General features: G+C 46.6%; 1 protein-coding gene across 2 annotated transcripts in view; it reads right to left on the reverse strand.

Moving 5' to 3' along the window:
• Nucleotides 1-14,374, reverse strand: part of TSPAN5 (tetraspanin 5) — a 115,985-nt gene that overhangs the window by 20,141 nt on the left and 81,470 nt on the right. The window contains exons 3-7 of one of the 2 annotated variants that reach the window (XM_084855691.1): nucleotides 6,893-7,039; nucleotides 5,399-5,569; nucleotides 3,799-3,924; nucleotides 2,821-2,868; nucleotides 2,594-2,710 (exon numbers count right to left, since the gene is read on the reverse strand). In XM_084855691.1, the coding sequence (XP_084711817.1) occupies nucleotides 2,594-2,710; nucleotides 2,821-2,868; nucleotides 3,799-3,924; nucleotides 5,399-5,569; nucleotides 6,893-7,039 (609 nt within the window). The remainder of the gene's footprint in view (nucleotides 1-2,593; nucleotides 2,711-2,820; nucleotides 2,869-3,798; nucleotides 3,925-5,398; nucleotides 5,570-6,892; nucleotides 7,040-14,374) is intronic. The other variant, XM_084855692.1, reaches the window with a different exon arrangement.

The raw sequence follows: 14,374 nt of genomic DNA on the forward strand, positions 1-14,374 counted from the left end.
AGAGGCTGGGGGGAAAGCAGATTAGGCTGCCATGGAAGGAGGGGCCTTGAAAAGCCCCAATGCCAATGCAAGCAACCTTGTGGATCCTAGCCTAAGTATCCAGAAAGGAAACTGGAGTACAGCCCTTCAAGAACACTTAACACACCCAGGACCGAGAGGTCTTCTAATTGCTATGGAAGCTGAGAGACCTAGAATAGGAAACCAAACTGAACCCCACCCCCGCCAACACTGATATTTTGTTTTACTCAGATACTCTCTAGAAAAGCTGCCCCACTTTGCTTGGGGGATGCAAGCAACATGCAGTATTGGTTCCTGGTTAGTCAAAAGACAGATCAGGGAATAGGGGTTCAACCGAAGCTGGATGGGGTTATACTCCCCTCAAAGACTCAGGCTTACCATTTGGGTGTACTCCTGGACTCAACCCTGGTTGTGGAGGCCCAGGTGGCCAGGAGTGCGTTTGCACAGTTGAGGCTAGTTGCCAGCTGTACCCATTCCTGGAGATGTCTGATCTGGCCACGGCGACACGTGCCACATCCTGTTTGGACTACTGTATCACACTGTATGTGGGACTGCCTTTGAAAACTGTTTGGAAACTTCAGCTGCTCTACAATGCTGCAGCCAGACTGTCCAAAGTGCTGGTTATAACCCAGAAAGCCCTATATGACTTGGACCAGACTGTTTGGAAGACCACTTTCTCCCATATGAGCCTACCCAGGTCTTAAGGTGTTTGGTGGAAGTTCTTCTCTTGGTCCTGCCTCCATCACAGGCACATTTGGTATGGATTCAAGAGAGGGCCTTCTCAATGGTGGCTCCCAGGCTCTGGAACTCTCTGCCAAGGAAGGCTGGGTTAGCCCACCCTCTGTTGTCCCTCCACCGACAGGCTAAGGGTGCAATCTTATGATCACTAGACAGAATCGGGATGGCCACAAGATTTTTCAGTTTATGGGAACCGATCTTGGAGGTCGGTTCTCAGAAAACCACCTCCCCGACTCATAAGAGGTGCGGTTCGTCCCTGGCTCCGTGCTCATCAGAGCAGCGCAGACTGGGAGAAAAGGGGGCATTTCTGGGGGCAGGGAGGGGGAGGCAGAAGTGTTGTTACAAAGCTTCCTATGTGCCATTTGGCCTTTCCCCCCCGACCTCCCACTCCAACCTGCCCCAGCTAGACAGCCAACAATGGACGTCTAGCCACTAATGCAGGGTGGCCAGAGCACAGAGGAGAAGATCCGCCCTGCGTTGGATAGTTGGTCACCTCTGAATTTGGAGGTGGACGACTATCCCCACTGGATTGTGCCATAAGCTGCTTTTATTCAGGCAGAGCTTGGCATGTGACCTGGTCTGCAACTGAAGGGAATTTTAACTAGTTGGGTGTGTTTTTAACGGAGGTTTTAATTGGTTTGTTTTTATGTTATTTTTAATTTAAATTTCGTTTTTAATCTCTATTTTACTACTGCTAGCTGCCTTGAGTGCCATTTTTGGTGGAAAGGTGAGAGATAAATTTAATAAATAAATATTTTGCACCAAAAACTTTGCAATTATCCTGGATGATGATGATGATGATGATATTATTATTATTATTATTATTATTATTATTATTATATAACGTCCCATAGCCGAAGCTCTCTGGGTGGTTTACAGAGGTTAGAAACATTACAAGTACAATATGCAAAATTTAAAAACATAAAACACACACAAACAGACAGTATACAAAGATACAACATGTATCTAAAAACAATGTTAAGCAATCAACCAAACCATAAAACAAATCCGGGATCAATTAAAAACTCATCACATGCTGCCAAATGCCTGGGCAAAGAGAAAAGTCTTGACCTGGCACCAAAAAGACAACAACGCTGGCACCAAGCGAGCCACATTGGGGAGGTCATTCCAAAGTTGGGGGGCCACCACCAAGAAACCCCTCTTTCCTGTTGCTGTCTTCCGAGCCTCCCTTGGTGTAGGCACCCGGAGAAAGACATTATATGTTGAATATAGTGGTAGGTTCAAGCAGGGAGAGACAGGTATGTTTGAGGTACATGAGGCTTTTGGGCTGAAAGCAATGAAATAAAAATGCAGGAAGATACCCTTTCACAGGATACACTGACCCGGTTTGCATGATCACTGTGGTGTTAAACAAATGTGACAGCGTGTGACAGGTGCCATTTACCTAATACCCGCCTGGGTGGAGTTCATCATGTTGTCCGAACCTGGGCAGCATGGCTTGTTGGAGGGGGAAACAACCCTTGAATAACCCAACAACAGGCCATGGGTTATTTGAAGGTTGTTTCCCCCTCCAAGAAACCACGTTGCCCAGGTTTAGATGATCTGACAAGCCAGACCCAGGTGGGTATTAGGTAAGTGGCACCTGGCATGCACTGGCACATACCATGGCTTATTTAAGCCATGGTGATCATGTGAATCGGGCCACTCTTTACAATAAATCAAGTGTGCGTACATACTACTCCATTTTTAAATCTATTTAATACATCAATTTATATACCGATTTCCAGTAGGCTACTCTACTCCCATTTTTGCTTTTAGGTTCTTTCCTGGGTTTTGTTCATTATCTGTAGCCTCTTAAAAGAACAGTGAGGTCTACCTGCAGTAATGCAATTCCAATGAATATGCCGGCGACTATAGTGAGGTTGTCCTGCAGCCATTTCTCAAATTGGGGGACACAGCCTTTCGTATAAATAACCATCTGTTGGTCAACTTCCTGGAGGGGATGACAAGAAACAAAACTCACTCAACACATTGCTTGGCGTTCACCTTTTTCCCCATCCCCTCTCACAGAAATTACACAGAGAGAAACTAACAAACACTTACTGGTTTTTGCCTGGCATCGTAGCCACACTGAGTATTAATGACATCTTCCTACAAACACAAAGGCACATCAGTAAATTTCAAAACACTCCCTTCCCCCCACCCCATTAATAACTCACTCAAAACAAAGGTTTAATTCTCACTGGAGTGATAAATCACTTCAGAGGTGCAGACAGGGGCTCACGTCGCCGAATGCCCCTCCATACTCAATTCCCCGCACACAGAAGACTGGAAGATTACGGGAGAATTCTTCTTCCAGACATGCTAGTTTTCCACATGGAGGGAATTTGTGGTATGCAGGAGAATCCAGTCACACAAGCGTCAGGTTTACCACTCCCGTGAGAACCAGGCAGACCTACTGTTGTCTTTTTAAAGGTACACCCCTCTTCTTTCCAATTTGTAGATTAGAGCCCTGTTGAAGTAGCTGCATCTTACTTCAACAGCTCCCGTTAAGGAGGCTTTAATCATGGCATCCAAACAAGCCAAGATAACTAGTTTGTGGAATGGAGTCTCGAATCAGCATCATCCCTGTTCCTCACTGTGTAACACTCATCTAGTAGACTTAGACAGCTGGCTTGGAGATTGACATCTATCACAGATGCCTGCAAGTAGCCAGGGAGGCACAAAGAGTATGCACACAGGAGAGACCTGGAGAAGTTTACCTCCAGTTGCTGGGGAACACGAGCAGGTGGTGGCATTGCACTCATGTCCAGATTATGGGCTTTTCATAGGCATCTGGTCAGCCAAGTGTGGGAAACAGGCTGCTGGACTAGACAGGCCCTTGGTCTGATCCAGCACGGCTCTTCTCACGTTCTTAAGATGAAAGGTGCATTGGCAGGCATGGGATACTGAACGGGCGCATGAACAAGCAGCAAGAAAGCGGCGCAGTTAAAGAGGGAAAACACACCGCTCTTTTAGGCAGCCCCTGTCACAGGCAATGGCCCTTCCCGAGGTGTTTGCCCAGCTCCAGCTCCAACTTACCGCAGGATCTTTAGTGCAGCAGGAAAAGGGCACCCCGCAGCGCTCTCGACTAGCGTTGGAGTCTGTGCAGTTGAAATAGATGTTGAGGTTCCAGTCGTCTGCGCCAAAGGCCCCGCAGCACTGCCACTAGAGCAAGGGGGAAAGCCAGCAATAGTGATTCCGGGAGGAAATAGCAGCATTCCCCGGGTCTCCCTGCCCTTTTACCGGAAACTGAGAAAGGACCGTTACGGTTCTTGAAACATGGGCCAAAAAAAAGGCCAGTGGATTTGTAAGCTTCCACTCCAGGTTAACGCTATTTCAAGTTATTTCTATGTTGGAAATACATGCAAAAGGTGTCGGTCGTTTGTTTCTACATGTGAACGATTTGGTCCCTAACAATCTCAAACACTAAAGCGTATTATAAAATCCTTGAAGAAGGGGCACCTGCGGCAATGCTCCGCATGGACTGGGAGATCTTCCCTACACCAGTGCAAACACTCTTTTTGGAAGTTCATGGTGGCAAAGAAAAAATCCACCAATCCATGTGGCAAGCTGCCACATGCAACCAACTATCCCAATGTTCTTTACTGCAAGGCTAAGGGCCGCTGGCACACCTCAAATGCACACCTCTCTCTCCCTCTCTTTCTACAGTACCGCTCACTCTCCAGCTTTGCCTTGTTGGTTGCTTTGGCGGTGGGCTGGCTGCTGTGATCTGGGCTACTGGAGAAGGCTTCAGGGGTGGGGGGCCAGGAAACCAGCTACTCCTCAGATGTAAACTGGTGGGTGTGGGGAGAGGATAATGCAGGAGCAATCAGCCAATTAGCTGTGGGGATCAGGGGGGAGGCTTCCACCCAAGTGCACAGTGGTGTCACTTGAGGGGGGGTAGGAGGAAAGACCCCCCCCCCGCAGCTCAGGAAAACCCCCAAGTGGCCTCAGCAGTGGTGCCTGAAGCCAAAATGGCTCCTGCCTGAAAAATAGTGAAGATCACTGAACTAGCCGGCAACAAGAGAGCAAGTTATTGAATGCAACCTGCACATGGTGATGGTTTCATATGCACTAGGCCTCAAATCAGTCTATGCACTGGCACCTCCATCACCTGCGTTGAACACACTAAATGCAGCTTCTGATCCATGCAACGTATGAACGCAAAGCTAGACTGTACTGAGCTCCAGAAGGAAAACTGTTATTTTTCTCCACCTGTCTTAAACAGGATGTTTGTACCCCATGTTGCATGGCTCAATTTTGACTTCCTTTCCTGACAACGTCAGCAACTGACCTGCTCTTCCTAAGCCTGGCCTTGGATAAAATCTGTGGCTACAAGCATGATCAACGTCTTGCTCTTTTTGTCCCATCGTGAAAACAGGGACAACATTAATCCACTTGAAGCAAGCATGACCAAAAAATACTGCATTGCCATAAAAACTAGAAATCTACAAAACGCTTCCTAATAAATATGGCTAACTACTGAAGGTGCAGTCCTAAGCACACTCAACAGGGAACGTGTGATCACACCTTGCTTTTGTGGCAGCATTCAGAAATAAACAGGTTAGAAATTCAAAGGAATGGGTAGGGTGGGGGGAAGTCATCTTCTAAAGCGGGTACAAGCAGATGGGCCACTTACATATTCTTGTGTAAAGTCTATGAGGTTTTGCAGATCAATGTCATCTCTGTATGCTCGGATGTTGTTGTTGATAAAGAAATACAGCTGGTCTTTGATCCAGTCTTTGAAAACAAATGCCAGAACACCAGCTGTGAGTTCCAGGAAAAAGATGATTCCCAGGAACACTGAGAACTGTGAAGCAGAAGAAGAAGTTTTTTAGTAAAGCTGTTTTACAAGTCTTTGATTATTTGGCTTCCATGTCTAACAGCCAAATCCTAAGAAGCCACAGACAGGGCACCATACTGATGTACTCTGCAGAATATGTGCTGATCATATCAAAACTGGGTGGGCTGGGGACACTAATCTAGAATAAGGCTTCACACCCAGATTAGAAGCCTGGGGACACTATTCTAGAATAAGTCTTCACACCCAGATTAGAGGGTCTTGTGCCTGCCGGCATCCCACAGGAACTTCATAGAATATGGCCCTGGTGGTGAAACTCAGCTCCCCAATAATCTGTTTGGTTTTTGTTTGTCTTTTTAAAAGAGAATGGCAGCTTCTTAGCCATTATGGTTGCAAAGACACGCTTGAAAGGATGTGGGCACAACCTGCTGAAATCTCTGAAGCCAGGAGGAGTTGCTCAGCAAGGGGTCAGGAGCAAGGCCTCGGGGCTCTTGAAGTTACAAAACATGAAGGGAAATTGAAAGATACAATTCTGCAGAATAAGGGAAACCACATTGATTTGCGTAATTTTTCAAAATGTATTTAGAATTCAGCTTCTAATGCCACAAGGGGTGTGTGTGTGTGTTTGTGTGTGTGTGTGTGTGTGTGTGTGTGTGAGAGAGAGAGAGAGAGAGAGAGAGAGAGAGAGAGAGAGAGAGGGAGAATTGGTGGAGGAGAATAGACAGAGGGCTGAAGACTCCACACGACAGGAAAATAGATCCCCATATGAAATGTTTGAAGGACAGAGTTGTGAATGCCAACAAGTTGCCCAAGATCCTTGGTTAACTGTGGCTTTCTGCGATGCATGAAGCAACCCTGCTGTAATCCCCCAAATCATAAAGATAAGAGCCTTGCCCAGGCAATATCCTAAAGGCACTACAAATCACCAAAGACAATCGAATGAACATAAATCGATGCTGTTAGAGCAGTAAACTGTGAAGCTGCTTTGTATCCGCTTTCTTCTCAAGACACCATGGCCTTTGGCTTGTGCCTTAATAAAACCTGAGTAATACTTTTGCTACTACTAAACTGTTTGAATAGTACAGACTTGAAATGGACCAAAAGGCCAGCATGTCTGCCTTTCTGGAGACGGAAGCAGCCCCACACACACACACACACTTTCGTGGACATTGTCCCCTTCATCGGATGTGTCTGATGAAACGGACAGTGTCCATGAAAGCCAATGCCATAATAGATGTGTTGGTCCTTAAGGCGCCACAAGACTCTTTGCCGACTCTGCTTAGGATTCCTTTCCAGCAGGAAATTGCTACCGCCATTGCACAGGCTACTTACAAACTTGAGGAGAAAGGTGTTCTCGCGCAGAGCTCCGATGCATCCCGCAAACCCCAGAATGAACATCACTCCTCCAACCACGAGGAAGAGCCAAACTGGATCAAAGCCTCCCAAGTCCGTGATGGAGGAGATGTTGGACAGCACTCCCTGGGCGGAACAGCGGGGGAGGAAAGAGAGGGACAGAGAACAACAGATCACAGACGCATCCGGCTCACGCTGCAGCTCCGCTTTTCCTTTGAACACAGACGCGGACCAAAGCGGAGAGACCGGCATTCTGCATTTACCTCCAGGAGAGATTAATGAGGTTTTATGCACACGCACAAAACGATATTTCCCTGCCAGTTCCCTGTCTGCGTCGAAATGCCGCCAATGCAATGCAGTCAGGCACACTACCTTTGTGAGGAAGTCGCAGGGCACACTGCTTAGCACACATCTGTGCAGGACCAATGCAAGAGGTTAGAGACGCATTCGACAGGGAAGGAGAGAGTCCGAGCAAAGTCGGCACTGGTGGCTTTTAGGGGCACAGGATCAGATCTGCTTGAACAATTAAGGAGTCGAGGGCACAACCCTATGCGTGTTTATACAGGAAAAAAAGCATGGGCAAAAAGAAAGAAATGGGGAATTCTGGGAGTTGTAGGACTTTTTTTTCTGCATAGGATCGCGTCCTTTGTTGATTAAATGTCTGCCCTTTAATCTATTAATTAAATACATTGAAATAAGTTTGTATGTATTCCTCAAACAGCAGCAAAGCTGCCCTTTGAAAAAAATATTGAAGGGTTTAACAGGGAAGGTTAAACTACACGTTGGTCGAAGGAATATTCTCTGCCACGCCATAAGGAACACAAGAGACCAAGGTAGCCAAAAAGGTGCTCAAGGCCTCTACTGGAGGGAGCAGTCCTATGGCCAGTAGACACTGTCTAGAGTGCCACAGGATTTTTCAGTTTCTGGGAACTGAGGTTCGAGCCAGGATTCCAACCTCGGTTCCCAGAAACCGCGTCCTTGCCCCCGTCCCCACATAGCCAGTGCGGTTCTTCCCCATCTCTACACTTGGAAACGGAGCACGGAGGGGGTGAAAAGGAGGTGGTCCCAGGGGTGGGAAAAAGAGGAGACTATGGAAGCCTCTTTATGAGGCTTCCTATGTGCTGTGCATCCCCCCCCCCACTCCGAAATCCCCGGCACTCGGAGGCTGGTGACTATCCTACGCAAGGCAGCTGGAGAACACAGGGGGTCCTCTCCTCCATGCTCCGGCCATCTGCATTTTCGGCTAGATGTGCGATTTCTGTGTTCCAGTCGCCTCGCACAGGACAGTCACCAGCCTCCAAGTTCGGAGGCTGGCGACTATCTCCACAGGACTGTGCCCTAAGGCAGAAGGTCACAAGTGTCACTAAGGCTATTACAGTCCTTCCATACAAAGAGATGGAGGAATGAGCATGACCTGTATTAACTCCATGGGTAACGCTGGGCCAGCTTCATACGGCTAGCATCTATTTTAAAGAGTTCCCAGTATCCCATTTTGGAGTCAGCCAAGGGCTGAAACCTGCCCTGAAAACCCAGCTGCCCTGAAAACCCAGCTCCTAAATACCCTGAAAATAATGCTAAAATCCAGCTCCTTAATGCCATGAAAATCCAGCTCCTTAAAACCCAGCTGCCCTGAAAAACCTTAAAACCCAGCTGCCCTGAAAATCCAGCTGCCCTGAAAATCCAGCTCCTTCATCCTAAATTTGTAGGAATAAGCTATGGCAGAAGGAAAGCGCTTTGCGCACGTTCATTGTTCCAATTCAATACCGGTGATTGTAACTTCTGGATATACCTCTCTTTGGTTTGAGGAATAAGGGCTAGAGAGGTCCCGGGAAGAGAATGCTGTCCATTTGTCATGGCTTTTTAAAAAAAAATATACAGGGAAACCTACACCTATTCTATACATACTTAAACCTATACAAAACCACTGCTTGGTTGGTTTTTTTAAACTATCCTGCTGTCAGGCCTGCCTATGTGAGTTTTTATGGGAATCCAAGCTTGAACCATCTTAGCTGCTGGACACACCTTCCAGCATTGTGATTCTATTTTGACAGTGGTATAGTTATATAATCAAAATATTACTATCCACTTGACGCTCATATAGCCAAGGAATGCAATTTTCATTCAAAATGTTTGCATTGCACTGCATGCAGAACTCCAATGTTGGTAGAAATGTATTTGGCAAGTGGGAGGAAAAACATTCTACTGAAGTATGTATTCAGCGTCTTCTCCCTCCTGTGTCTCACACTGGCTTCAGCCCAGGGTTCTTCTGTGTTTCCCCAAAGAGAGGAGAAGTAGATGATTTTTGTGGCAGATCTCCAGCTCAGCTGTTTGGAGTGTGCCTTCATTCTCTTAATAGGCTGCAATCGGACAAAACTCCAGGGGAGTTCTTTGGCCCTGAGTCAGTCTCAGTCAAAGTTCGCTACGGGGGGGAAGGGGAGGGACCCTGGGAAGTGAAGAGCAAGCAAAAAAACCCCTAACTTAGGGCGCAATCCTATGCCTGTTTAGATAGAAAAAAGTCTTACCGCTCCTAGCATGCCCCAGCCAGTTTTTTATTTTAACCGGGATCCACCCTTTTAAGCCACTTGGATGTGGTCATATCTGAACACCGAGAGAGCTTATCATATATCCCACCTCACATTAAAAAGCCACAATAAAAGGCAAAGTTCTCCATTGTGGGTTGTAGGAACAGACAGGGAATAGTGTATTTAAAAAATAGGGGAAGGGGAGAAGAGAGAAATATCCTGGGTGGGTTTGAACAACTGAGCACAATTCAATCATGCAGAGTTAAAAACTGAATATGCACCAAAAGCCAACACTAACCTATTCCCTGGGCATCCCTGAAGTTAGAGTAAGGTATCAAAGATATGCTTTCATCAAATTGGTCTCTTTCCCTTTGAGAAATGCCTCACAACATCCCCTCTGCCAATGTTTAGAGTTTCAAATGAGACTATTACCCATTTGAGCAGTCACACACTGTGTTATGTTTTTAGGGTTTATAGCAGCCTGCCCCAACCTGGCAGCCTCCAGATGTGTTGGATGGCAACTCCCATCATCCCCAGCCAGCATACCATTGGGTGTGCTGGCTGGGGGGATGGAGTTGTCATCCAACACATCTGTAGGCTGCCAAGTTGGGGCAGGCTGACTGATACCAGGGTGGGCAAAAAATAGTTCTCTAGACGTTTTGGACTTCAATCCCCTGACTATTGGCCATGCTGGGAGAGGCTTCTGAGAGCTGAAGTCCCAAAATATCTGGAGAGCTACCTTCTGCCCATCACTGATTCATACCATCCCTCATACTGGAGACAGAAACCGTTTGGCATATCTCAAGGGGAGGGGTTCTATCTGCCATTTCCTCACTAGCCCAAAATGTCTACAGCTTATCAGCTATACATCTATTAAGGAATTGTTTTGTTCTCTTCCACCAAACGCATGGAGGATGACTATGAAAGGACAGGAGTCATGATGGCTTTATATGACCTCCAGGCAGTATGCCTCTCAGGACCAGTTGTTGGGGATCCCAAGCGAGAGGGTGTTAGTGTGCTCATCTCCTGCTTGTGGGCTCCCATGGACATCTGGTTGGCCACTGTACAAACAGAGTGTTGGAGTAGTTAGGCCTTTGGCCTGCTCTAGCACGGCGCTTATGTTCTTAACTTCTCACCAATCACCGCCTTTTGCTGGGAAGGTCAAGAAGATCAGCAATCTGCCTCTGTTCGATCCTGTTTTAGAAACTCTTTACTGAAACTATGAGTGTATAAAATTTGGCTGCCTAGATTAGGACATCAGGGTTTAAGACACATTTATTAAGGTTCAGAGAACAAGGATATTAGGACAGGAATAAAAGATAGTAACACCTGTATAGTTTTATAGCCTCCCTGTATGTGCGCATCCCAATAGCTTTCACCCCAAGAGCATTAACTGCTCTCGAGTGCACTATCCAGTTTATGATTACATTAAATTATGGACAGGTGGGGAGCACCACAAGGGATCCACAGCCAGGATCACATAATGGTGGTAGTTAACATTGACATCTGTAAGCCCCGGCTGTGGGCTGCTAAGGTTTGGAGGTGCCAAGATAATGACAAGCCAGATCCAGGTTTGCTTACAAGGAGCCTTTATTGAGTACTTACAGCACACACAGGCGTACCCAATGGTTGGATCAGACAGCTTCTCTGAACCCAGAGCCAAGGGGTACAATGGGTTTTATACCATACATGTCAGCAGTGAGGCAGCATGACAGCAGCAAGTGTTAATTAGCATTCATCTGCAACTTTCCCAGCATAGACTAACAGTACTCGTTCAGAAGGAAAACAATCAGAACTTTCCCAGCACAGACACCTGTAGCTCGGCATAAACAGAGCCTCACTTCTCAGGCACATCCTAGGCCCTGATAAGATACTAGCCTTTGTTAGCATGGCATGTGCTGAGGCCGCACTATCGACCTTTGACTCATCTCACATGCTCAGACTGCCAACAGCAAGGATATTGCACTTATAATGAACCTAAAGAGAGCACTATGGATCTCTAGGCCCCTCTAAAACGACAGGTGACTTGGTTACAGGCCTGGGGCCAATACAACATCACACTCAGTTGTTTCCTCCCTGGGAGATATAAGCAAAACAGGGGATGGTGGCAGCCCTGTGTTTTTAAAGCCTTTTGACACAGGCTGGAGGTGTGCAGCTGGAAAAGAGAGCATACAGCTTTTCTTACACTCTCCCCCCTACATCGCAACACAGGAACAAGATGTTTCAGAAGCCAGGAGACCCTTTCATAAATAGGGAATATAGTTTTAGAAGTGGTAAAACAAATTGCCTATAACACTGGATAGAAGCGTCACAAATCAGAGTCTACAAGAGATACAGAGACTACTACTAAGCTGGGTGAACGTGACTCAACAATTCAGTTCGTCAATCTTAAAAACTAGTCAAAGAGATTATGACCATTAATACATGGTCATAACATAACACGGAACAACATTATCTATGTTTAGGTCTGATATATTTATCTTGGTTCAAAATTCATGAAAATGAATAGAAGGATAAAGGGGCAATGAGACACTATTTGGTGGAAGTGGAAGAAGGAACACTGCATAATTGTTTTGCACCACAGGCCTCATGATCGTATGGCATACAGAAATTCTATGGCACCCAGAATGGATTCACCACCCCACCAAAACCCAAGTCACCAGCCTCCACTGCCCTTTACTTCTTTATTTAGGTTATTCACAGTTGTGGAAATGCACATCTGGAGGTATCCAAAAACACAGGGGCTTGCCTTGGCTGCTCCCTTGTATGTCAAGCATATGAGGGAACACTCAAAGCAATGCTTACCCAAGTCCTCTGCACCTGTTTTTAAGGGTGCCCAATCCCCCTACTGCCTTCTGTCCTCAGATCGCCGCAGCCACTTCTATTTTGGCAGCTATTGAAAAAGAAGCGGTTACTTACTTTGAGGTAGGGAAATGGGGTGGTGCTCACTCTTCTATGGAAACGGGGTGCCCGGGACTCGGGGAGGGGTGCCCTCGAAGGACGGGATCCGAAGGATGGGATCCGCAGGGGTCAGGGTGGCACTTGGGATCCGCAGGGGTCCTCGGTTAACTAGGTGATCTTAGCACTTTCGACAGATGGGGAAAGTGTTCAAAATCCCCTAGTTAGCCGTGTGCCTGCCCTGATATAAAGTCTTGCCCCCACCAATAGGGGTTCCCCCTCTTTCCTCTACCCCAACCAGAGTCAGCAGGACTCCATTTTCATCCCCCATGCACACTTTGGAATTGATCTATTAGCCGCCTGGGATTTTGACAGCTTGAAAAAGACTCTCCTTTGTCATAGAGTCCACTCGCCATTTGGGCACTTTGGAGAGGCTGCCGCTTGCAAGGGGAAAAGAGCACAGGCAGAGCCTTGGGTGTGATCCCCAAAAGCAATTATGGCTGTGCTTGGGAAGAGCAGCAGAGGTTTCTGTTGCTCTTGCTGAGCAGCTCGCTGCCTGATACCCTTTACCCATGATGGATTGGTATATCTGGGCTCAGACGACACACCAACCCATCGGGGTAAAACAACCGCCACTGCAGAACATGGGTCATCAGGGTGGTTTGTTTGGGAAATAAAACCAGTTTGGGTTCAGACGACTCACTAACCCACCGTGGGTTGTTTCAGACAACAACCCATCGTGGGTTGGTGTGTCCTGCGAAGCCAGTCATTGGTTGAGTGCCATTAGGAACCGAAGCATCAAGGACCCTGAACATATATGGAATATTTGTATTCCCCTACATTTTGTTGTTATCGTTGTTCTCACTAGGGAGACCATGTGTCCCACTTTTCAGAGCCCAGGCCTGTATTTTAAGGGCTGTCAGAGGGAACCTCTGCTGGAAGCTGTCCTATATTTGAAGGGCTGTCTGGACCAAGTCTGATTTAAAGATAAAAAGGCGTAAGGAGGAAGAGCAGGATCTTTGAAGATGCCCATCAACAGTTTTGTCTTCTGGACAGGAGCCCAAGTAGGCATATAGGTGAGAGTCTTCCCCCACTACAGTGAGATGCGCTGTATTTCTGTTTGAATTATAATAATTTCTAAATTTGCATGTATACATATAAATTAAGGAGATGCAAATGTTATACAGATCTGTGCCCTCTTTACTGGTGATGCATTTCCTCTCTTATGGTGATGTTGTCTTTCTAGTTCCCACAGATCTCCTCCAACTATTTAAGTGCAATTGAGGGGAAAATGAAAAACCAAAGGAAGAAGTGTTGGTGGTCTCCAGAAGAAAGCCCCAAATATAGTTCTTTACATTGGTGGTTTTCTTCCCACTGAATAGTACGTGGGCTTTCCCATGCATCTGTATCACCAGTGAACCCTGACTAATAAATATATGCAGAGCCTGAAAAGAAATCGAAGTACTACTATGACATGTTAGCTTTTAATAGGCAGGGTTCTCTCTCTCCTCTGCAGCCATGATGTGACAGGACACCCTGCTCCCAGCCAGCGTCCCTTGTACAGGGGGAGGGATACAGGTCAAGAGCAGTTATTTAACTGGCCTCATTCACAGGTTCTTTCTCCCTCCCAAATTACCCTTTCAAAGAAAGGAAGAAGAAGAGAAAGGATCACTCCTGCATCTAAGAGGAGATGTAAATATTTTGTCCAAATGGCAAAAAAATGCATGTCACCATTTGGGGGGTAGCAGGTATATATTTATAACCTACATGTCTGCCAAAGGACTTTCAAAAAGGCTTATTTTTAAAACTAAGCATTAATAATTTAAAGCAGCAGCCACCTCAAGACAGCGGCATTAAAACATTAGCATAAAACATTTAAAAATTAACATTTCCTGGCCTGGAAGCAGTGGAAGCTGGTGGCTCTAATGTCAGTGGTGTGGTGAATCCGCTCTGGGTTTCAGTCAGAACTGTAGCTCCTTTAGAGTTCTGACTGAAACCCGGATCAGATTCGCCGCCCCACTGACACCGGAGCCACCAGCCT

This window comes from Heloderma suspectum, chromosome 5, assembly GCF_057233095.1.
Source record: "Heloderma suspectum isolate Gila_16-S chromosome 5, 16-S_ref, whole genome shotgun sequence".
NCBI lineage: Eukaryota > Metazoa > Chordata > Lepidosauria > Squamata > Helodermatidae > Heloderma > Heloderma suspectum.